This window comes from Melospiza melodia, chromosome 11 (assembly GCF_035770615.1).
Source record: "Melospiza melodia melodia isolate bMelMel2 chromosome 11, bMelMel2.pri, whole genome shotgun sequence".
NCBI classification, from domain to species: Eukaryota; Metazoa; Chordata; class Aves; order Passeriformes; family Passerellidae; genus Melospiza; species Melospiza melodia.
In genome coordinates this window covers 7,476,942-7,501,320 of record NC_086204.1, presented here as the reverse complement: position 1 = coordinate 7,501,320, position 24,379 = coordinate 7,476,942, and the positions used below count along the sequence as shown (strand labels likewise).

General features: G+C 43.8%; 2 protein-coding genes across 6 annotated transcripts in view; one reads left to right on the top strand and one right to left on the bottom strand.

The window, feature by feature from the left end:
• The first annotated feature begins 1,334 nt into the window (after positions 1 to 1,334).
• Positions 1,335 to 18,842, top strand: PRG4 (proteoglycan 4). The gene is made up of 11 exons (XM_063165447.1): positions 1,335 to 1,430; positions 3,697 to 3,819; positions 5,868 to 5,987; positions 9,054 to 9,149; positions 10,641 to 14,420; positions 15,278 to 15,364; positions 15,770 to 15,909; positions 16,567 to 16,723; positions 17,283 to 17,462; positions 17,593 to 17,718; positions 18,649 to 18,842. Exons 1-11 carry the CDS (start codon positions 1,337 to 1,339, stop codon positions 18,750 to 18,752), a joined length of 5,007 nt encoding a protein of 1,668 aa, XP_063021517.1. The 5' UTR covers positions 1,335 to 1,336; the 3' UTR covers positions 18,753 to 18,842.
• The window catches only part of TPR (translocated promoter region, nuclear basket protein), a 33,497-nt gene continuing 27,902 nt past the window's right edge, over positions 18,785 to 24,379 (bottom strand). For 3 of the 5 annotated variants that reach the window (XM_063165441.1, XM_063165442.1, XM_063165445.1), the window contains exons 44-51: positions 24,038 to 24,106; positions 23,351 to 23,460; positions 22,612 to 22,718; positions 21,843 to 21,938; positions 21,549 to 21,705; positions 20,777 to 20,895; positions 19,846 to 19,944; positions 18,785 to 19,004 (exon numbers count right to left, since the gene is read on the bottom strand). In XM_063165441.1, coding sequence (XP_063021511.1) covers positions 18,949 to 19,004; positions 19,846 to 19,944; positions 20,777 to 20,895; positions 21,549 to 21,705; positions 21,843 to 21,938; positions 22,612 to 22,718; positions 23,351 to 23,460; positions 24,038 to 24,106 — 813 coding nt within the window. In that variant the 3' untranslated portion in view covers positions 18,785 to 18,948. The remainder of the gene's footprint in view (positions 19,005 to 19,845; positions 19,945 to 20,776; positions 20,896 to 21,548; positions 21,706 to 21,842; positions 21,939 to 22,611; positions 22,719 to 23,350; positions 23,461 to 24,037; positions 24,107 to 24,379) is intronic. The other 2 variants (XM_063165443.1, XM_063165444.1) reach the window with 2 other exon arrangements.

The window sequence follows — 24,379 nt, the reverse complement described above, 5'->3', positions numbered from 1 at the left end:
GATCCCTCCTAAAGACCAACAGTGAGGACGGTAAAAGTTTCAGTTAAAACCTCCTCTGTCTCTGAGAGTTACAAATTACCATTTCCACTATCCCAAATCTGGAACCAATGAACACAAAGACCATTAAAACAATTAAGGACTCTTTCATTCATTTTTGATGTCTTACATATCATATGTTCAATAACTTTGTGATTTGACTCAATTCTTTGATTTCTAGCCAATGCCTTGGCAGCGTTTCCCTTCAGTTCAGAGGAAAGTACAAAATATTCAGTGCAAGTAGTGAATTACTTATGTCTGTATGAATTAGCTCTCACAACTTTTTGGAGAAGATATACCAACAGTAGCAGATAAAACTGATCATTTCAGGCTACTGTCACCTAAGCTCCATTTGACAGGAAAGAAAATACACTCAGCATTTGCCTGTGATGATTTTTTATTGCTCTGCAATACTCTCTAATGCCTTCCAGCTGCATTGAGGACAATTTGTTCATTTCTCTCAGTAATCAAAATGTGTTTTGACTAGTAAGTCCCTATTTAGTTTTTCTGTAATCGTTTTTCTTAATGGGAGTATTTTCCAGATGTTGTGTTAGTCTAGTCATCCGGGCCCTCTTCCAAGCCCTGTGGAAAGTTTGCTGTCATGAGCTGTCATTGGTGGTGTGTTTAACAAACTGCCTAATTACCTGACCCCAGCACAGCTCCAAAGCAATATATAAGGACTCTGGAACAGCCCTGGGAGCAGACACACTCTCTGCTAGGTAAGTGCTATACCTGTCTCTACCCAGAGCTCTTCTTCAGTAGGAGAACAGGAACTGGGACAGAAAATCCAAAGTTTTCTTTTTGAAAGAAGATTTACTTTTAGCCTATATTTCCATTTGACATATTTCAATGTTAGGTTATGTTTTATAGAATTATGTTGCTGAATAACTAATATTCTGTCAGTATTTGGTTTTATTACAGATTTTCATTTATCAGTTTTATAACTTTAAACATTGTGCTGAAGTGTACCCATGTTAGAAGACAGCTGCAACTGTAGTCTTCATGTAATAGAATTCTGCAAAAATTTATTTCTATTACTTGTTCATAATGAATTTCTATAGTCTTATTACAGAATTTAAGCCATTAAGCCATTAATTTAATTTAATGGCTAATTGACTAATAATCAAAAGGGAACTTATGGAGCAATTCTAAAATAGCTATTTTTCCCTTGAACAGTTTTATTATTTATTTTACATTTTTATCAAGCTAGTCTTATATATAAAGATATGCACAGCATTTTAAAAATTATGAATTAAGTGAATTGCAGATAGTGATGTAAGATTATTTCTTTTTAGGAACGATGTCGTACCTGAAAGTTATGATCATATGGAACATACTATGCATATCCCTGGTGGTTCTTTCACTGTCCTTGATTCCAGAGGTGTCTTCTCAAGGTACTGTAACACACAAAGCTGAAGGGAGGGTGTCTAGGAGTGTGTGCCTGACACACATTAAGAATATTTCAAATGCAACTTCATAAAAATACTACAAAGCTCTAGAACTTTATTCAGATAGGAAATATGATTCAGTTTTATCATCACTGAATATTTTAATAAATAAATTTTAGTGTAGCATAGCCCTCTTTTTTGAGGAATAACATAAAAATATAAATGTAATGTAAAATGTGTATGAATCTATTACTTTTTCTGTAGACAGCCTACAGAGCCTCTTGCCCTCATACTGATGTATTTAGCCCGAGTGATTTGCAGTTTGATTTAGAAAGAATCTAACATGAGAATGTCCACAAAGGTTGGCTAGAAATATTTCAACAAGCTCAGGGAAAGAAATGTCTCTACCTTGCTAAGTGCTTTCCTGTTAAATGCACCATTCTTATAGCAGTGAGGCAAATTTGGGGAATTATTTGTCTAATGATAGCTCTATAATTGATTCCTTACTAAAGTAACACTGTTATGGTGAAGCAGAATGTGCCCCCTCGCAAATCCTGAGCTGTTGCAGTTCTCTAATAGCTCTCAAATTTTCAGGGGGATGACACTAGGTATTACTTGCTGGTAGAAAATGATTTATTACTACTTGATAGCAGAAAGCACAATGTCATGTATCCGAGAAGTTCCTCAGGGCACACCCCATGCCAGATGTAACCTTACACTGACCCCTTGATAACTGATGCCTTCCACCAGTTTCAGCAAAAATCAAGACTTTTGCCAACAGCAACCAGGACCATTCAGGCATTTTCCTTAAAAGTAACTTTGTAACTTACAAGTCATAAACTGAAAAGAAACAAATGAAGAGATGCAACCATTGGACTACTACATATTATCCATATAACTATTAGACTTATTTTCCTTTCATAAAGGAACAAGAGTTCAATATATTGGGCATATATCCATAAAGGAAGATGTCCATTTTGTCTTTTCAACTGCTTTAATAATAGCCCAGTAACTCAAGTCCATTAACGTCTCCAGTTATCCCTTGGTTCCACTTTTCTATTTGTGGCAAAGTGATAACAAGCATTACAAGTACTGTCTGAGAATCACTGTATATGTAATAGATATAATATTTGTTATGCCATGCTCTTCCTTCAGACACACACACACGGAGTGTGTATTGTTAGCAATTGTCTTTGGTGTTGTGTTGTGTTACATGTTATTTCCTTGTTGTTCCTCAATGTTTCAGCTGATTATCTGTTTGGGCTTGCTGATTGTTCAGCTTCTTTGTTTGTATTTAGGGACGCTTCACTTGTGGTCCTGCATGTTTCATGTCCAGAAGAAGCTGTTAACTTGTTGTGTTTTCAGAGATTTCACAGATGAAGGGGAGGGTTGCAGGGTGAATATCTGATTTGGCAGCAGAAGGTAGCAAAGCACTGCTGAGCTGGAGTGCTCACAGGTTAAAGCAAGACACTCCTGCTGTCTTGTTTTACCTGTTATCTGCACCATTTCTTGTTATCCAGCATTTCCCAGCAGTCTGGCAGAAAAGCCATTATGGGATGAGCTTTTCTGTTAGTTTGCTAGTACTTAATCTTCTAATTAACAAAATGTACTTCATAGGAGTTACAGGGCTAGATCCCAACTGTTCTTAACCTTAGAGCTGATACCAAATTCTTCCCTGACATCAGGGAAAAAATATAGTGTAGGGAGTAGGCAGATTTTGAAACTTCCAATAAAAATGGTTTCAGGGACGTGTATTTATTATGACAGTGTTCTCCAGTTTACAAGCCAGCTCGATTAGATGGGTAATTAGGAACAGCATTACCAACAATAAAAATCAGACACCAAGGGGGTCTGTCAGGTATGGATGTGGAGATGCACACCTATTATCATACAGAAGGTGAATCAAACTGAAAAGTAAATCAGCAAAGCTGATATACTGTCTAAGGGGCTAGTTTGGAAGCCTCTGGTCATACTACAGAACCAATCCTCAAGGATTCCTTAGTTTCCAGACAAAAAGGTTTAAGTTAGCTCAGTGGAAGACCCCTCTAACCTGAACACATGCTGCTGCTGGTCCTCAAGCTGGCACAGAGCAAACCTCTGCTCCCCACACCTTCAGGAGGAGTCACACCAGGCCCTCAACTTCTGCAGTACTGAGTGTAGAAACCACATTCTGAAGGAAAAAAGGAGAGAAGCTTTAGTCCTTTTCCATTCAGCATTTCCTTAGGGATCATTGTGGTTGGGCAATGCTTACACCAGTGTTGTGTGATTTTAGATGTATCGAGCTGTACAGGGAGATGTGGGGCAGGGTATTCTAGAGAGCATGACTGCCAGTGTGATTTTAACTGTCACCACTACATGGAGTGCTGCCCTGACTTCAGGAAAGTCTGCACAGTGGGTAAGTTCCCAAACACAGCCAGTTCCTCTCCTCAAAATTCCCTTCCCAGCTCCCTACCACACCAGTGTCTCCTCTGAATGCTTAAATGTCTGTTGGTTTGCTGTGTCCTTGTTCCACCTCATACATGTATTGTTGTTCCCCTCAAATATTCAGGATAACCACGTGCAAATGCCAAGAAAAATGTGTATCCACAGATTATTGCCAAGCAAAGAATTTTGCTTTTGACCAAAGCAGAACTAGGCAAGATTGGCAAAACCTGTTTGTTTTGTTTGTTTTCTACTCCTTAGTGCATTTGTACTGTATGTGTCTGTCTCCTATACAAAGAAAAAAGTGGTAAAAGCCAATTCAGGTTTTTGCAGAAAAAAATTCTGACATATTCCAATTCAAATTTAAGAAGTGTGGATGCTGTGGGGTCTAATCCAAAGCCAGGGTGTCCTTCCATAGACAGAAATTGAATCTGGATCAGAACCATGTCCAGAGTCTGCTGGAAAAGGTGTTTGGATGAGTATTAATTTATGCTTTATTTATAGGGAAAACTGCACAATGTAACTAAAAACAGATTATTGCTTTAATGAGCATTAAAGACATTTTCTTAGCAATCACCAACGTCAGAAATATCAGTGATTTGGATAACAGTAGTTTGTTACCCTACACTGTGGTTCCAGTAGGATTACAGGAGTAACAAATACTTCTCAGAACCAGCTACACCACTGAGTGTTGTTCAAAATGCAGACCTAGCATTCCCTAAAATTCCGGTTCTGCTGCCCTGACACACACTGGGGACACTTTGCCTTTCAGTCTCCCCCATCCTCATTTTGCTTTGTGGGGGACATCAGCATTTCTCACAGCTGAAGATGCAGAGTGAGGCATTTTAATTATGGAGGTTATTTATTCATTGTGGGTCAGATTCTAAAGGTATTCTGGCTTCTGCACGACATTTAACCAAAAAGGTAAGGCTAGAGGAAATCTTCTCTGTTCTATCTAAATCAGTGAGTCCAGGCAAGCACAGGAGGTGCCATCCTGAAAGGATGCAGGCAGTCTGGCTTAAGACTGTTGTCCAGCTAGTGTGGAATCAACACTGACTAAATGACAGAAATGCCAGACATTATTTATGAATAAAATTTCCCTAAGATAATAAAAATAATTCTCACCTGTGCATGTGGGATGGATCCACTGGCATCAACACTGATTCCACAACTGCACTAATCCAAAGATGTTCAGAATCTGCCTATAGAGCAATCCTAATTTTTCTTGATAATGATTTAACTGCATAACATGATTTTATGCCTTGTGTGCCACAGAGACAATGACTTCAATAAAGACATATGTAGAGAAAGTGCTTTTTCTGAAGTCTAATAGCTGTGCACACTCTTTCTAACACAACACGGTCATTATTTGATATGAAATAGCAATTTGGTCAGTGAAGTTTCATAAGTTAACCAACATTAAATATTAAAATCATGTGGTTATTGATCATGTGAAAACATGGCACATAGTCCTTTAGTATTAATAATTTAAGAACTCTATTAAATAGTTCCAAACTGGTCTCTTGGGGTAACTTGGCTAACCTGTTCACACAATTAGGTTGCAGTGTTTGCCTGGACACACCAGGTACACTTGGTTGTGACCTAATTAAGTGAATTATTTTTCAGAAATGCTTTGTTAGAAACATCCTTTTTGTTGCAAAGGGATCCTCTTGTGAACACCTTCCTGCAAACCCAGCCCAGAATTTAAATACCACTCATGAGATCACCGCTCTGTGGCTGGGGAAGCAGAAGCCTCCTACGGTGGGACCTGGCTAAAGTGAACGTGGCAGTCAGGTTTTATCACACTGTCAATCCAATGTCACTGCCATGGCACAGTGCCCCTCTGGTGGCACCGCCTGATCCAAACCCCCATCACAGACTAACCCTGGATCAGACCAGGATAAACGCCTGATTTTCTGGAGCTGCTCTTGGCACAGCTCGAGCCAATGACTTCACTGTAGAGAGGTCCCAGCGTTGCAGGTGGGCTGGCCCAAAGCCTGACTGTGCTCTGTGTCCCTGCAGCCGCCTCCTGCGAGGGACGCTGCTTCGAGGCCTTCGAGAGGGGCCGCGAGTGCGACTGCGACGCCGACTGCGAGCGGTACGGAAAATGCTGCCCGGACTACGCCAAGTACTGTAAAGAGGGTAAGACACTTCTCCATCTGTTTCTCAAAAACAAGTTTAAGCAGAGGTGCTGTACCATGAACAAAACTGTGTGGGCTTTGGTGACAACTGAAAAACAGAAAACAGAACAAAACAAACAAAACCAAACAAAAGAAAATAGAACAAAACCAACAAAACCTAATTTCACAAACAAATTGGCCAACTTCTCAAGCATGAGCACTTTATGGAAACATACAGGTAGATATCCTGGAAGTCATCACCAAGATGTGAATTCTGAGGTTAAAGCTGTATTTTACATTAGGCTCTTTTGGCACCAGCCATGCTGTCAGAGCCCTTACTCACAATACCACATGTAAAGATAAAGTCTGCACATCAATAATAGAATTCAGTGAGAGAAGTTGGGGAATCAGAACAGATTTGTCAGGAAAAGACCTTTTGAGATCATTGTATCCAACCATTCCCCCAGCACTGCCAAGGCCATCACTAAAACATGTCCCTAGTGACACACTCACACAGCTTTTAAATCCCTCCAGGGATAGGGACTCCACCCCCTGCCCTGGGCAGCCTGGGAACCCAAACCTCCACTGGTGCTCCTAGGGGTCATTTCCTCTTGTCCTGTCCCTGTCCCTGGCAGCACAGCCCAACCCCTCGGCTGTCCCCTCCTGTCAGGAGCTGTGCAGAGCCACAAAGGCCCCCCTGAGCCTCCTTTTCTCCAGGCTGAGCCCCTTCCCAGCTCCCTCAGCCCCTCCTGGTGCTCCAGACCCTTACCTGGACATGCTCCAGCCCCTCAAGGTCTCTCTGGCCACAAGGACCAGAACTGAGTTCCTCTTATAAAAACAAGGTGGAAGGTTCAACCCCCTTAAAATCCTCCCCCACCCAAAAGTGGGAATGGCTACTCTGTGCCTTAGGAGAGCACTACCTGGACCTCCAGATCACTTGCTTCAGGCCACCAAAAGCAGTCACTGGCAGCATATTAGAGATGCACATTCTAGATTCTCCCCATCTCAAATCCAATGTGGGAGGAGCAGCCCAACACAGAAACCCATCTTGTGGGGCACAAGAAAGGAACTGGATGTCACATGTTCACAGTGTAGCAAGAAAAGATTTAAGCAAACACACATTTTACCTTTAAGCTGCAAGTTCAGTCCAGGGCAGAATCAGTCACTTCTTTTGTTCTGTCCTTTTCTGCAGAGCCTGGTGGGGTTTCAGCTGAGCACAAAGGCACAGATCTGGAGGTGCAGTCCCACCCTCATGTAGCTTTAAGGACACCAGCAAATGAACTCTAAAAAAAACCAACAGAATATGTTTAATTCCATCATGTCCTTAAACTTTCTGGTACCTACAGACCTAAATTAATTTCTGTCAACACACTTGACAAATATGGCTTGGCACGAGGTCACTGCATCCACAGAGCAGCCCACCTCCAAGGCAGCCAATTCCCAAAGCCTGCAGCATGACACACAACACAAGCCACAATTATCATTTGGTTCTCTTCACCCAAGTGCTCCCCAAGTGCTGGGGTAGTGGCTTGGCCACACAACTGCACAGTAATTTAGGCTGAAATAGAGTCTGTATCCAGCATTTTTGACTGAGTGTCTAGAGAAATGTCTTGGAAGCATATTGAGGTGAATTTGCTGCTTATGAGGCTGCTTAATATTTCCCTCTTTCTGCTGAGTTTATCACACACAAACACTCTTAAACCATTTCACTTCTTCAGTTAAAATAGAATGAAGAATTAATCAACTGTTCCTAATCTTAAAGAATTTCTTCTGTATTGTACTAAACTTTGCTATAATTTTTTTGTCAAAAAATCCAGCAGAAATCCCCCAAACCACTGTACTCAGTATTTTACTATTTATGTTATATGTGAATAACTGAGAAATCTGTTAAACCTCTTGGAATAAATTTGCTGTTTCAGCATCCTCTGAACAATTTTTTCTGTACAGTAAAGGCAAGTGTTCGATGCATATCCAGAGCTCACTGTTAACTTCCCTGTTCTCCAGAAGCTCTTTAATCCCAGAATACATGTACGCACATAACCAAAACATTCCCCTCCCCAAAAATTGGCTTCCAAAGGAGTCATTCAGCTTCAACTACAACAATTTCTCTCTCTTCTTCAATAAATGTTTCAGGATAGAGTGCAATACCCGACCTTCCTTGCTTTGAGCGCTAGCTCATTGTGAAAGTAAATCTTTTGACACCATGGTCATCCCTTGGAGACAAAAATCCCATTCCTTTTGTAAAAAGCTGATGACACACACCTCTGGCAGTTACCAGCTCCCTTGGCTGGATCAAAACAATTTGGCCAGTTCCCTGAGCTCCATCACATTTCCTTCACAACTAACAAGTTCCTTTTACAAGGCTATGCCAGTAGCTCATTTCCAGTTGTACAATTTGGCCAACAATTAATTACAAAATATTTTCTGGCTCTTACTGGATGCAACTGAATTCCCATTCACTCTTCAGAGCTGAAAAATCTGAACACAACCTCCTATTTCTCCTAAAACTCAGCCTACTAGAAGTTAGCTTAATACCCATGTTGTTTCCTTGGTCCATGCCTGCTTTGTAGCTCCTGTCTCCTTCAAGGAAACCATTTCTTTTAAAATGTCTCCCCAAAACAATCACTTGTGTAGAATTATCACATCTGAAGAGCTGCAAGGAGATTATCCAAGTAAATTCTTTGCTAATGTGACAGCTCTCCTATTTCCACTGGAGTTAGTTATCTCTAGTGAAAGTCAAGTAGTAAAAAGTCATCTGTAGTGAATAAAAAATAAGACAGATTTTCAGAACATAGAGGTCTGCTCAGAATTCAGTTCTTTTCCCACCTCAAAATTACCATTAGCTAATAATGCCTCACCTCAAACTTCTGTGAAAAATATTGTTTCTATCTGTGATGAAACACTTCAGGATCAAAAGGGTATTTTTGCTCTTTTTCACACAAATAATTGTGTAAATTATCCTGTAGATGAAAAGAAACTTAGTTTTAAGTGGAAGGTCACTGAAATTTCATAATCACTTTTATACAGCTGACACCAAGCACCTATAAAGTTAAAATAATCTGTTAATGGGAGCACTTCTCTCTTTCAGCACACACAGAAAAGCCAACCCCGGAGACTCCTCCAGACAACAAATCTAAAAGGTCCTCCACAGATGAGGAAGAGTCACCAGAGGAAGCTGTGGAAGGTAGGCAAGTATATGGATGCACCAGGATGGGTGTTACCTGAAGGAAAATTAAAGGCCATTTTCCTGCTCTGGAAATAGAAAGCTGATCCTAGACATTACCAGACAGTTAGCAAGCTTGGAAGCACTTGGTTTATAAACTGATTACCTCACCAAACCCTCAGGACATTGGAGAGTTCACTCAGCACAGATGGTGCAGAGAGGTGATGTCTCCTGTGTCTCTATTGGATTGTCACACATCCTCCAAACACAGGGTACAGACCATTGTCAGTCTTGGACAGCATCCATGGCTGGAACAGGAAGGGTGGGTCAGTGGTGAACTGGCAGCACAGGAAAATGTCCTAGCAGGTTTCTTTAGCTTCAATCAAGCCAGCCTTATGCTGCTTCAGAGAACACATTTATTTATTTATTCTGACTGGAAAATATGCTGCTTTCCTGTGTTCTTTGGTAATGTGTTCCAGCATTTGAAGTGATAACTCAGGAGACCAGCTTGAACTTGAAGCACAATTAAAAAGACACTAGAAGTCAGTCAATATTTTAATCCTCCCACGCTCTTCCTCTTTTTTGTTTTAGATTTGGAGTACTTTTTTTCTGCTGTTCCAATTTCCTATTACAAAAAAAAAATAAACCAATCCAAACCAAAAACCAACAAAAGAACCCCCCAAAAACCCTAAAAACCTTATAGTGCGTTAAATGAAAAAAAATTAAGGGAATTCAAATAACCATTAACAGGATCCCAGCTGGTTTATGGTATTTCAGATACATGGGATGGGAGTGAAACCTATTCTGCAATGTTCTGCTCATACTAAACACACAACATTTGTGAATGCAGAGCTAATCTGCAAAATCTCAGAGAGAGAATACTTAGGGAGAGATTGAAATGCAGAAGCATTTACTCTTCTTCCTGCTGAATAACAATTTGACTGATATCAGTGTAACTATAAATACAAGTAAGGAGAGCCTTAAATCCATACATCACAATGAGGAAAACAACCCAAGGAACAAAGATACAGCAGAACATGCAGTCAGGGCTCTGTGTTCAGGAATGATTTTCATCCTGCTTCCCCTACCTCTCTCCACTGATTCCAGGTTGTTGGTGCAGACTAAGTTATAATGTAGGACAGTGGAACAAATCAAAATTACAGACTGAGAAGGGAAGTGTTCTGTTAGAAGGACTATTTTTCAAAGTGGCTTCCTTTCCATGAAAGCAGCAGGAAACCCCAGGCAGCTCCTACAAGCACCAAACTAAACCCTGAACCTGGGGCAGCACCAGGTCGGCCAAAAGGGACCACCTAAAACTGAGCTGAGTGCTGCAAAGTCCCATGCACACAAAAGGAACTCCCATTTCACCTGGGCCAGGTGAGTTTGGCAGTTAAAAAAGGACTTGCTATTCCAAAGGAAGCACCTATAGCTCATGGGTGTAATACAATTATTGGCAATACCTACCTGCATGGCAATTCCAATGGCTGAACCGAATTTGTATTTGTTCTGTAGATCCTGAAATCCCAGTGACCACTCCTGCCCCAACCACAGAACCTGCAGGGACAACCCCTGAGGCCACAGAGGAACCAGCGACCGAAGCTGAGCCTCCCACTCCAGATACAACAGAAGATGTGACCCCTGATGCCACAGAGGAGCCAGTGACTGAAATGGACCCAACCGAGCTGCCCCCAACACAGGACCCAACCCCTGATGCCACCGAGGCGGCAGCAACCGACAGCGAGGCTCCCACCAGCCCCACGCCTGAGGAGACAACCCCAGAGGAACCAACAACACCACCAGAGGAGACAACAACCCCAGAGGAACCAACAACACCACCACCAGAGGAGACAACAACCCCAGAGGAACCAACAACACCACCACCAGAGGAACCAACAACACCACCACCAGAGGAGACAACAACCGCAGAGGAACCAACAACTCCTCCACCAGAGGAGACAACAACCCCAGAGGAACCAACAACTCCTCCACCAGAGGAGACAACAACCCCAGAGGAACCAACGACAGCACCACCAGAGGAGACAACAACCCCAGAGGAACCAACAACACCCCCACCAGAGGAAACAACAACCCCAGAGGAACCAACAACACCACCACCAGAGGAGACAACAACCCCAGAGGAACCAACAACACCCCCACCAGAGGAAACAACCCCAGAGGAACCAACAACACCACCACCAGAGGAACCAACAACCCCAGAGGAACCAACAACTCCCCCACCAGAGGAGACAACAACCCCAAAGGAACCAACAACTCCTCCACCAGAGGAGACAACAACCCCAGAGGAACCAACAACTCCTCCACCAGAGGAGACAACAACCCCAGAGGAACCAACAACACCAGCACCAGAGGAACCAACAACACCCCCACCAGAGGAAACAACCCCAGAGGAACCAACAACACCACCACCAGAGGAGACAACAACCCCAGAGGAACCAACAACACCACCACCAGAGGAACCAACAACACCACCACCAGAGGAGACAACAACCGCAGAGGAACCAACAACTCCTCCACCAGAGGAGACAACAACCCCAGAGGAACCAACAACTCCTCCACCAGAGGAGACAACAACCCCAGAGGAACCAACAACACCCCCACCAGAGGAAACAACAACCCCAGAGGAACCAACAACACCACCACCAGAGGAGACAACAACCCCAGAGGAACCAACAACACCCCCACCAGAGGAAACAACAACCCCAGAGGAACCAACGACAGCACCACCAGAGGAGACAACAACCCCAGAGGAACCAACAACTCCCTCACCAGAGGAGACAACAACCCCAGAGGAACCAACAACTCCTCCACCAGAGGAGACAACAACCCCAGAGGAACCAACAACTCCTCCACCAGAGGAGACAACAACCCCAGAGGAACCAACAACACCAACACCAGAGGAGACAACAACCCCAGAGGAACCAACAACACCCCCACCAGAGGAAACAACAACACCCCCACCAGAGGAAACAACCCCAGAGGAACCAACAACACCAACACCAGAAGAGACCACCCCAGAGGAACCAACAACACCCCCACCAGAGGAGACAACCCCCACTCCAGAAGAGACAACAACCCCAGAGGAGCCGACAACACCACCACCAGAGGAGACAACAACCCCAGAGGAGACGACAACACCAACACCAGAGGAAACAACTCCAGAGGAGCCGACAACACCAACACCAGAGGAGACAACCCCAGAGGAACCAACAACAACACCACCAGATGAGACAACCCCAGAAGAAGCAACAACACCAACACCAGAGGAGACAACCCCCCCACCAGAGGAGACGACAACACCAACACCAGAGGAAACAACTCCAGAGGAGCCGACAACACCAGCACCAGAAGGGACCACCCCAGAGGAACCAATAACACCAACACCAGAGGAGACAACAACCCCAGAGGAGCCCACAACTCCTAAACCAGAAGACACAACCCCAGAGGAACCAACAACCCCCCCACCAGAGGAGACAACCCCAGAAGAACCAACAACACCAGTGCCAGAGGAGACAACGCCAGAGGAACCAACAACACCAACCCCAGAGGAGCCCACAACTCCTAAACCAGAAGAGACAACCCCAGAGGAGCCAACAACACCAACACCAGAGGAGCCCACCACCCCCAAACCAGAGGAGACGACCCCAGAGGAGCCCACAACTCCTAAACCAGAGGAGACAACCCCAGAGGAGCCCACAACTCCTAAACCAGAAGAGACAACCCCAGAGGAGCCCACAACTCCTAAACCAGAAGAGACAACAACTCCTAAACCAGAAGAGACAACCCCAGAGGAGCCCACAACTCCTAAACCAGAAGAGACAACAACTCCTAAACCAGAGGAGACAACCCCAGAGGAGCCCACAACTCCTAAACCAGAGGAGACCACAACTCCTAAACCAGAGGAGACCACAACTCCTAAACCAGAGGAGACAACCCCAGAGGGGCCCACAACTCCTAAACCAGAAGAGACAACCCCAGAGGGGCCCACAACTCCTAAACCAGAAGAGACAACCCCAGAGGAGCCCACAACTCCTAAACCAGAAGAGACAACAACTCCTAAACCAGAAGAGACAACCCCAGAGGAGCCCACAACTCCTAAACCAGAGGAGACAACCCCAGAGAAGCCCACAACTACTAAACCAGAAGAAACAACCCCAGAGGAGCCCACAACTCCTAAACCAGAAGAGACAACCCCAGAGGAGGCCACAACTCCCAAACCAGAAGAGACAACCCCAGAGGAGGCCACAACTTCCAAACCAGAAGAGACAACCGCAGAGGAGTCAACAATGGCAGACTCTCCCACTACCCCTAAACCTGAAGAAACAACTGCAGAAGAACCTACAACCAAGGCAGACTCTCCCACCACCCCTGAAATAGAGGATGCTGACTCCCCAACCACCCCTGCAGCCCCTGAGGCCACTAAAGTCACGGCTTCTCCAAGTAGTGCTGCACCCACAACAGTTGGGAAGGACTCCCCCACAACTGGGGCAGGGACAATGCTTTCAGATACCACAATGGAGATCAAGGAGACAACAACACCAAAGAAAGACAGAACTACTCTGCTTAAAGACATTTTCACAGCTGCAACTGGGAAAGACACAGTTACTGTAGCTATGGTGACAACAGCTAAACCAGGTGATTCTCCTAAAGGTATGGATGATATTCCAAATGCAGCTCCTATGGCCAAGGATTCTGTCACTGCAGCAACTGAATCAGAAACAACTTCTACAGACACCAAGACTGCAACAACAGCAGCCACAGCTCCCTTGCCCAGTCAAACTGTGCTGGTAACAACCATCAAGGAAGATTCAACTCCTCAGCCCAGTGAGGCTGTAACACCAAAAGAAAAAGAGACAGATACAGACACTGAGCAGGCTGGGCCAGCAGCAGACAAAGAGAGCCCAGGTGCTGCTTGTGTTATTGTGGAGATGACAACAGCGGGTAAAAAAGAGGAAACGACCATTAAAGAAATGGGCACTACACCTGAAAAAGAAATGGAAGACGTCACTGAAAAGGCCCCTGGTACTGCCAAAGAAGAGGTAACTACAGTTACCAAAGAAACCACAACAAGGGACAAAAAGGACACAATAGAAGAAATGTATCTTGTGTCTAATGGGACATCCAAGCCAACAATACATTTTCAGGAGGTCACTGAGGCTGCAGAAGAACCTCATCCAACTGAACCTGAAACTCTGCCAGCAAAAGAAGAGCCCGAGATAAACAAGCCTTTAATACAAGCTGGGGACCTGCCAATGTTCCCTGGAGAAACACCAGGTAAGTGCATGCCAGCAGGTACGACAGCATCAGCAGCTGTGGAGTTAATTAAATCCTCTTGGTAGTTTAGAACACAATCTACAATAATTGGTTTCAGTAATTGGTCCTACTGAAAATTGTTTGCTATAAGTTTCTCCTCCTCCTGCTTGCTATTGTAGAAGATGCAAACAGACAAAAAGTCAAGGAAAAAGATGACAAATTTCTAAATCCCATGAAAAAATTGCTAAAAGTCAGGCTGCATATCCAGCCTCCCTCATGGTACCTAACCTGGTATTTTGTAGCCATGTACTAAAAATATCATATAAAAGAGACAAGAACTGTCTTGTCTTGCTTTTTGCCACAGCCCTTTCTTTATTTTAATCAGACATAACCTGCAGGTTCTTGGGCAATTTTTGAATCAGATACTGAAAGATATTTTGGGGAAAAAACTAGGGGTTTAGATGCAAAATACTTGAATTTCAGTCTAAATGAGCTTCATCCTTCCTTCATATTTAACTACATATATATATTTAACTGAAAAAAAGCATAAATGCCCTTTTTTTTTTTTTCTTTTTTAAAGAAATAGCAAGAAGGAAGAGAAGCCGCTAAAGTAGCTTAAAGGAACAATAAAATCCTAGAGCATGTACCACACGAGGTGTTTGTAGGTGTTTTCCTGAATTACAGGTACTTAGGTGGCAATAAGCAAAGACACCCACACCTGGTCACTCGGCACTGCCGGGGCCACAGCACCAGAGCCGACCTTCCCGAGAGCACGTCCCCAGTGAGGAATTAATCCCTGGCCCACCGGCGGGGCCGAGGGGAAAGCTAAGGCGGTTCTTATGGAACCTTAAACAAACCCACCTGGCTGTGTTTTGCAGAGAGGAACGACGAGAAGGACCTGTGCAGCGGCAAGCCAGCGGACGGCATGGTGGCCCTGCCCAATGGCACCCTGGCCGTCTTCCGAGGTGAGACTGCTCCGAACATCCTCCACCTGCCCCAGCATGGCCCCGCTCCTCCTATACCGGCTCCAGCTCCGGCCCCGGCCCTGCTCCTTCCACCGCACAGCGCCGGAGCACCTCCCTCACCTGCTCCAGCCTCCTCCTCCTTCTCCCTCACCTTTCCCGAACCTAATCCTTCACCTGCACCTTCACCTCCTCCTCCTCCTCCTCCTCTTCGAGCTGTCTCGTCGCTCTTCCTCCTCTTTTTCCTCCCTCACTCGCCCCGGTGCCACTCGCCCTTCACGAAACTCTCCCGAGCCGCGTCCGTCCCCTCGGATCCCTCATGGGGCCGGCTCAGCCTCGTCCCCCGGGGCAGGACGGCGATGTCCCCTCGCTGTCCCCGGCGCCCCTCACGCCTGTCCCCCTCTCCAGGTCACTATTACTGGCTGCTGAACGGCCGGAGCCCGCCGACCACCAACCCGCGCCGGATCACCGATGGCTGGGGCATCCCCTCGCCCATCGACTCCGTCTTCTCCAGGTGCAACTGCGATGGAAAAACCTTCTTCATCAAGGTGGGAGTGGTCCCGGCCGGCACGATGGGGCGAGGTTGATGAGGAGCAGCTGGGGAGGCTCAGCTGGGGGAAAAGGAGGCTCAGGGGAACCTTGTGGCTCTGCACAGCTCCCTGACAGGAGGGGACAGCCAGGGGGAGTTGGGTTTTGCTCCCAGGCAACAATAGCAGGATGAGAAAGGGTCTTAGGTTGCAGCAGGGGAGGTTCAGATTGGATATTGGGGGAAAAAGATTGCCTAAACTTATTTCTAGTATGTTTCCCAACCTGAAAGAAAATGTTAATGAAGTGCCCATGCCGCATTAAAGCTGTCATGCAGTTACTTCCCAATAAATCACTCAGTCCTGAAATTCAAGCTGCTTGTTATATCTATGAAAATTTAAGAGATTTAGAAATGAAACCCCTTTGTTGAGTGTAACCCTCTCTTAAAAATTGTCTTCTAAAATACACTTACTCAAAGGTTAAAGGGCTGCAGGAGGTACTTAATGAAGTTGTTGTAGTTTTAACCCATTTGTATGGATGTAGGAATGATTCCAGTCAGATTTACAATGTAGCTATCAAAGTAATAGTGCTTGTTTATGGATTATTCTTCAGGTTTTGCAGTTGAATAACTAGGAATTAACTTCCTCTAAAGCTCTTTTTTTTTTCCCTTAAATGCTCAGGGTCCCCTGTACTGGCGCTTCACTAATGGTGTTATGGATAATGGCTATCCCAAACCTCTCGCAACTGGATTTGCAGGGTTAAGTGGGAGAATAGTAGCAACCCTCCCTGTGGCAAGATACAACACCAGACCAGAATCTGTTTATTTTATCAAAAGAGGTATGTCTTGTATTCCTGAAGTTCAGGGAACATCAAAAGGGGCTTGAATTGCCTTGATCAGGAATAAAACAGTTTCTCTTGACCCAAGACTTATTTCTTTCAAACACAGAAACACAAATGATGCCAGTGTCCCAGGTGCTCAAAAATAGCCTGAAGTTTTAAAAAATTTGTACTAGAACTTGGAGGTCTTTCAGTGCATTTTAAACCAGGTCTGTAAGGGTGAGAATCCAGGAATCCAGCCCTGTAGTGGCTGAACATTGAAATAAGTTTTATCTGGTGTAAAGCTATTTTAGTCTCAAGTTAATTAGAGAAGGGAATGCTTTAATCTTGCTTGTTCATAACTATGTGTGGAAATTTCCATCTCTATTCTGATTTCTTATTTTAAAGTAATTTCCTTATCTTACATGAATGGTGCATGGGCTGTACAGCCACCACAAGAAAGTTGTTATTGATTCCTTGTGTGTGATAGGAATATAATGACACTTTCATACCTGATCAAGCTGGGTGTTTTTGGGGGGGGATTTTTTTTTTAAACTAACAAAACAAATGTGTGTTTTAGATGGGAACATGCAGCAGTACGTGTACAGACAAGAGCCAGCCAAGAAGTGTCAAAGAAGACCCCAGGTCACCATCAGATACCCAGCCTTTGTCCCCAGAATTGTCATCCGGCGGCGCTTCCAGCGTGCGGTGCGAATGCCGACCATCATCCGCACCGTCAGGATCAACCCCCACCCCTCTGGTAAGGGGACACTCAGGCTCTCCTACACAGGTGCTTTCACCTCTGTAGGTGCTGGCACAGCCTTGTGTTTGGAAGGTTTTAATGGCTGTAGGGGACACAGCTGCTCACGGAGGGTTCCTTTTGCTTGCAGGAGTTCTGCGCAAGGAAATCCAAATGACAACGTACTGGCGAGGGCTCCCGAAGGTTGTCCACTCAACTCTCTCCATACCCAACCAGAACAAGCCCGATGGCTACGACTACTACGCCTTCTCTTACAGTAAGCAAAACCAAAACACATCACTACAGACTTCAAAAGATACGGGGTGGGGAAGAACCTCCTGTTATCACTTGTGCTATTGCTTTCAGCACTACTAAAAAGTCCTGAGAATTAAAATACTGTCCATAATCAAGAGATGTTTCTATGAAAAATCAGGACAAGGTGCAGCAATGAAATACAGAGGTTCAAAGGAGCCAGTTGGAGAATGTATTGCCAGGGAGTTCAGCCTTGTAAAGAGACAAACCTTAAAAGAAGGATTATGTTAATGATAGACCAAAGTCTTTGGATCACAGCAAGTTTTTCAATGGTTTCTATGGAACTATGTTTCTGACAAAACACAGAAAGGAGGGAGATGAACCATTTGACTTAGCTCAAAAAAATTATTTATGATCCTAGATTAGGTAGACTCATTCCCCCAGACAGGATCCCATATAAGCATTCCTCAGTTTTCATAAAACTAAATAGCTCTAAGAACAAGCTATACCCAAATACAGGCTACTAAAGTCCCTGTCAGTAAGATCCAATTCCTCACCTTGGAGGAATCAGCCTCACAGGCCCATTCACACTCAGGGAGTATCGACTTCCTACTTCTGTATTGAGTGCAGGATTGTTGTGGATGTAGTTTGATTTCCAAATTCTTAAGACTATTTCTGTGCTCCAGCAATACAAGAACATTCTTCCCTTCTCCTGCTCTTGGGACAGATTTAATTACTAGCAATGCCATAAAACTTACTGCAACCAGGACCACTGAAAAATAAAGCTGAGGACAGAAATTTATTGTTGGAGCCTCTCAGCTCCTTACATGCACATGGAACAGTAAATCTATTATCCAGGCCTAAGTGACACTAAAATGCAGGCTTGAATTTGTGAATTCTTTCCATGTATTAAATGTAGTTTCTGGAATTTAATGCTGACCTCTCTTCCTTTCAGATCGGTACTACAGTTTGGATATTGGCAAAAGAATAGCACGGCCTGTTACTGCTCTCACAGGCAAGACTGTAACCAAAGACTGGTACAACTGTCCCAGCAAGTGATGTACAGCAGAGAAGTTAAATCAAGATGTCACTTGGATGTCAATGTTTTTTTCTAATTTTATTAATAAAAGACAATGAAATATGTGCACACAACTCTAAGTATTAAAATGCTGCTTCAGGCTTCTGGCTTCATTACACTAAGCAATCACAGGCAAACTGGCATTTTGTATACAGCTGGAAGTCCTTTACATTTCATTTAACTAATGTTTCCTCTGTTCAGGCCTCCTCTGCCTCCCATAGCATGAGTTACACCTGTGCAAGGAAAGAAAACAAGTGCATTAGAATAAACCCTTCTAATCAACCATTGCACGGGTGATAGTTCATCATTCCCTAAGGAATTGTCAGGGCAGTGGAGTGGTTCATTCTGATACAGTTCAAGTTTCCCCTCTCTCCCTCTAAGCCTGGTGACACATGTACATGTCATCTGTGTCATGCAAAAGGCTGGGGGTGACTTGTGATCCTGAGCCAAGCCAATGAGCAGAGGATTCTTACCACATCTGAAATCAGTTAGTCCCTCCTTCTTGTTATTAAAAAAAATGGTGACAGATGGAAGAAAATCTATCCTAGTCCCACCTTATTTTTTCCCCTTAATACCAGCTAATCTATATTTCAATGCTAATATTGAGTCTTCCACAATGTTAAAATAATGCAAAACAAAACAAAATCCAAAGGCTTTTTTTTTTAAAGTACAGAAGTTGCAAAAATAATTTCTTGCCATGGTTTAACTCCATTACACTGGAAAACCTGTAATACTTCCAATAAAGCTTTTTTCAATGAGTACGCATTGCTATAACTGGAATCCTTAATGTACCGAATGGAAGCTCCTCTAATGCTAAAACTAGAATTTTTTAAACTGCTGTCCTAACAGACTTCTGGAACCTTCCTTTAAAACTCTGAAGATCTAATGCCCTCTACGTTCTCTCTACTGATAAGAGCCAGGTGCCACTGCAGAAGGAAGTTTGCCTGTCTGAAACCTTCTCAGCCTAACACACTAAACCCAAACTAGAGCTCAGGGTCACACACCAAACTGGAGGCAGGGCTGTGTGTCCCTCACTCGCTCCCTGCCAGGCTGGGAGCAGCCAGGAGCACTTACCCCTCTGCCTGTTGAACTGCCGGCCACGCACGCCCGTCCTCAGCGTCGGGGGCTGCAGCCGGACACGGCGCAGGGACTTGGGCTGAGTGCTGCTCGTGTCTGTGGGGAGAGGCAGAAAGAAAGGGTGGCTGTGCCTGCCAGATTCTCATCTCTACGTGTTTGATATGGGTTATGCTTTCTTTACTTTAGAATGATAAAAGTGTCTTCCTTATTTTATTGACCTCTCCTCCAAGATAAATAAAAGCTTCAAAACAAATAAACTGCATTTCTCTTGCTCTCTATACAAGGGGTTAATTGATAACTCAATAGAGATTAACTTATTGTTGTTTCACAATTTAATTAAAAATATTTTAAAGACATCAAATATGCCAGTGAATAAATAACCAAAGTATCAGTAATGTTTGCTCCTTGAAGTGTTATTCTTACTTGGCCTACTCCAGTCACTGCGGTCCAAGGTAAAATGGTTTACCAAAGAATCTATAAGCATCAAAATATGATCTTGCTCTTACAGAATCTGGGGAGACCTTAGAGCCCCTTCCAGTGACTAAAGGGTTTTCAGGAGAGCTGGAGAGGGACCTGGGACAATGGCCTGTAAGGACAGGACAAGAGGGAATGGCTTCCCACTGCCAGAGGGCAGGGTCAGATGGGATATTGGGGAAGAATTGTTCTCTGTAACAGTGGTAAGGCCCTGGGTGCCCAGAGAAGCTGTGGCTGCCCCTGGAAGTGCCCAAAACCAGGTTGGAACGTGGGCCAGTGGAAGGTGTCCCTGCCCATGGCAGGGGTGGCACTTCCACCCCAAAGCATTTAATGAGTCTTTGATTCTAAGGGTTTTATCTTATTTTGTGTATCCTGGCTACCAGCCACTATGCTGGACAAAGGAATTCCCACTCTTAATGAAAAGGTATGAACTATTACTGTGATTATCCTGTACCTGCAGATGAACTTGAAGGAGGATCCTGACTAGTTGAAGGAAGATCTGACTCATCAGATGCTTGAACAGATTCTTCCTCTTGCTGGCTATCGATTTCTAGACCTGCTTCTGAAGTAATGCTAGAAGGGAAGGTGGAGGAGGAGAACCATGTAAGTATATTTGCATAGCTTCAGAAAGATCCAGGAAAAAAAACACTCTCTCTTGGAACACAAAGATTCAATGAAAATCAAAAGTAAAATATAGCATAAAATTATAAACTGTCCCCTTTTAGATCTTTACTTCATCATAATAAAAAATATAGCAATTATTATAAGTATTAAAAATTGTGCTTGTAAAGTAAAAGACAAAATTATTTGTCTTCAAAGTTCACTAAGAACTGCTTAGTCCAGCCCCGTGCTTCATCTTTTGTACATGCACTGTCTTAACTGGGTGACTTAATCATATATGTGTGCTTTGCATGCAGAGTGATTTTCTGTATTACATAGGAACGCCTCAGTCTTTAGTCTACAAACTGATCCTTCAACCTGTGCCTTTAACATCAGTATTTGACTACTGCAGAGTGCTCTGCAATCTTAAAAACTAAAAAAAAAATTTTTTGTGACTTTTATATTAATTTTGTAAACCCCAAGGTGAAGATCAGCAGAAAACCATTGGTTTTGAATGAAGACTCAGACTGTCCTGCCTCACAGCACTACAAAACGCTGTCTGAGCTGCCCCTGGATGACAATGAACATGTCAGCAGTGCTAGTGAGCCAAAGCAGTGGTGCTTTACCCCTCAGACTCTGCCTCTGCGAAGACCTCATCGGTGTCATCGCCGGCGCCGGGCTCGGTGGTGGTGGACAGGCTGCCAGTGGAGGTGGTGACCATGGGCACGGACTGGGACGCGTGCTCCGAGGCATCGGCCGAGGCACTCTCTGTGAACACCGTCACTGGGGAGCACACACACCCTCAGGCCCTGCCCACAGAGCCTGTGACAGCACAGGCAGCTCGGGGACAGGCTGCCCAGCACTTCCCCTGACCACAGGGAATCATTCCCGGCTTCGCTCTGCAAGCCTCTGCCACTTACCCGGTGCTGCCACTTGTAACGGTGTTGTGGGGACACTACGACCCCCTGATTCCTCCTCGTGGGCAAGGAACAGTGGGGTTTCATACATCCCTAAACCTGCAACACAAAGTTACAGTGACAATCCAGCCAAATGAGTGGCTAAAGAAAGGATTAACCAATGTCTTCCCTCTGGGTATTTGATATAATCCTGTCACTTGTATTTAAGCAGATTGTTGTTGTTTTGTTTTGACTTACTGCCAGAGCTGATCATAATTTATTGGAAGGTAACACCTTGATGAAAATATTAATGCTTGTTTTTTTAACTTTCATCCTTGCATTATTTTCCTATGAGCTTTCTTCAGAGAACAGCCTGTGTTCCATGCCAACAGGGATTCCAGGAAAGGGACAGATTCAGACCAACAACAAACACAACAGCCTGAGCATCTCTGAGCAGATAAGGATATAGCCCAAAGATTTCTTGGCATTTGATGTTTTCCCCTGTTGTTTACCTACAGGGAAGCTACAACCAATGGTAAAATTGAAGTTAAAAACCATTCCTTCAACATTTCCTTTAATTTCAAAATCCTAACACAACTATAAATGTAGCAGCTTGAAGGTAACACCTTCTCAATTTCTGTTATTCTCTCCCTGCTGACAATTATTTTAGAGTTGCAGGTTTCCACACTTCAAAAATTTCCTGAAGCATTGTGTGAAGAATTATGTTTTGTTGACTGAATTCTCTCTTTTTCACTCAAAGACCCACAGAAAAGAGAGCCCAGAAGTGCTTTACCTCCTTGTGATGCCAGCTGCCCAAGATCAGAGTGACTGGAGCTGGTTTGTGGCATATCTTCAGGGGGCCCAAATCTGAACCGAGGAACTCCAGCTACCTGGGGGGAACTGGAAAACACAAACTTAAGGAATTCTGCAACTCCACCAAAGATCAGGGCAGGGGGGAGAACTTTCTGACCAAGAGAACAAATCAAGCATGAGACAAAATGAACTAAAACTGACCACAAAAATCAGCTGAGCTACTGCTAAATAAACAGCAATTAGCTCTCAAATTATTAGCAATGCATTCAAAATCAGTACAACAGTCCTGAAGAGAATATTCTTGACTTATCTATTCTATGAACTCTCATAATTTTAAGTGGATTGCTGAACATGTCCAGAACATCCCAAAAACAGAAATGGAGGCAACTTTCACAGGCAATATTAACGGGGAAGGAAGGAGAACAAGGAAGGAAATTTGATAGAACTTTTTTGTTTGTTTAATCTCTTCTTAAATCACCAGGTTACAATACATGGGAGAATATTCACTACCTAATCTGCTGATCAGTTTAAATGACACACAAGTCAAGCAATAATTACTTATCTGCAGATGCAGTTATCTATCCTACTACCTACCATGTTACTTCCATCACAAGTGAATTTAATTTAAATTTATTTTAATTTTGCTGAAAAATAGAAAGAAATAGAATAAAGAATAGAGAAAAGCCTTTTTTTTCCTTTTTCTTTTCACATCTACTTACTGAATAGCTTCTGCAAATCCATCTGTACGATGTGGAACTACAAGAGTTGGTGTACTTGGAACTGTCCTGTCCTCATCATCAAAGAAGTGCTGCTGCTGGAAAAAAAGAGACTGATATGAGAGCCTACAATGTATTTCCAGTTTTTACCAGCTGAGTTAAAGGTTGATTTTTCCACATAGTCCAGCAAAACAATAACAGATTTAGCTCTAACAAAATTCTTGTTTAATTTCAGACATCTAAAGCTGATGCCTCTGGTCTCACAGAAGGTACTTAGTCTCTTTTCTCTCATTGAACCTGCATTTGTTCTGCCAAATACAGCTGAATAAAGGGTTCTAAATTAGCTGATGGAGACAGCATAAGTTAGCCTTGTTCCTTTAGGATGAAGCTGAACTTAGTATTGTTTTTTCCAGCAACACAGCCACTGACTGACTCTAAAAATAAGTAAATAAAACCACCTTAGACAAAACCAATTAAGCCTCTTTTGAAGCCTTTTGTTTCCTGGGAGTTTTCTAATCTTTGCCTTCCATTAATACAGGAATTAACAGGAGTAGGATATTTTCTGCAAGACTACAGAGACTATCCCTCCCTGAAATCAGCAGCCAGGCTTCTTTAAAAACCAAAGTAACCCCAAAGGTCAGGAATGTTCCCTCAAAGCAGCTGTTTAGTAGTAGACTCTGATCCACTCACCATTCCACCTATCCCAGGGGTCAGCTGAAGCCCTCGTCCCACCGACTGTCTCCGAGTCATCTGGATTCTCTTTATGGGAAAGAAATGGGGTAAGTTGTGTAAATGTAGTCCTGGAATTCTAACAACCTACAAGTGTTCAGTCAGAGCCAAGGATAGCAGCTAAATGAGTAAGCATGGCAATCATGGAATTACATGATCCTGAGCTGGAAGGGACTCACAAGGATCATCAAGTCCAACCCCTGCATGAAGGACAGGCCCAAGAAACCCAGGAAGAGATTGAGAGCATTGTTCAAACACTCTTGGAGCTCTGACAGCCTTGGGGCTGTGCCCATTCCCTGGGGA

Bases quoted from the DNA above. Each gene is read 5' to 3' on its own strand.
- PRG4 (XM_063165447.1), top strand. From the start codon at position 1,337: ATGTCGTACCTGAAAGTTATGATCATATGGAACATACTATGCATATCC. The intron at 9,150-10,640 runs GTAGGCAAGTAT...TTTGTTCTGTAG, and splicing joins ACCAGAGGAAGCTGTGGAAG to ATCCTGAAATCCCAGTGACC. The intron at 17,719-18,648 runs GTAAGCAAAACC...TCTTCCTTTCAG, and splicing joins CTACTACGCCTTCTCTTACA to ATCGGTACTACAGTTTGGAT.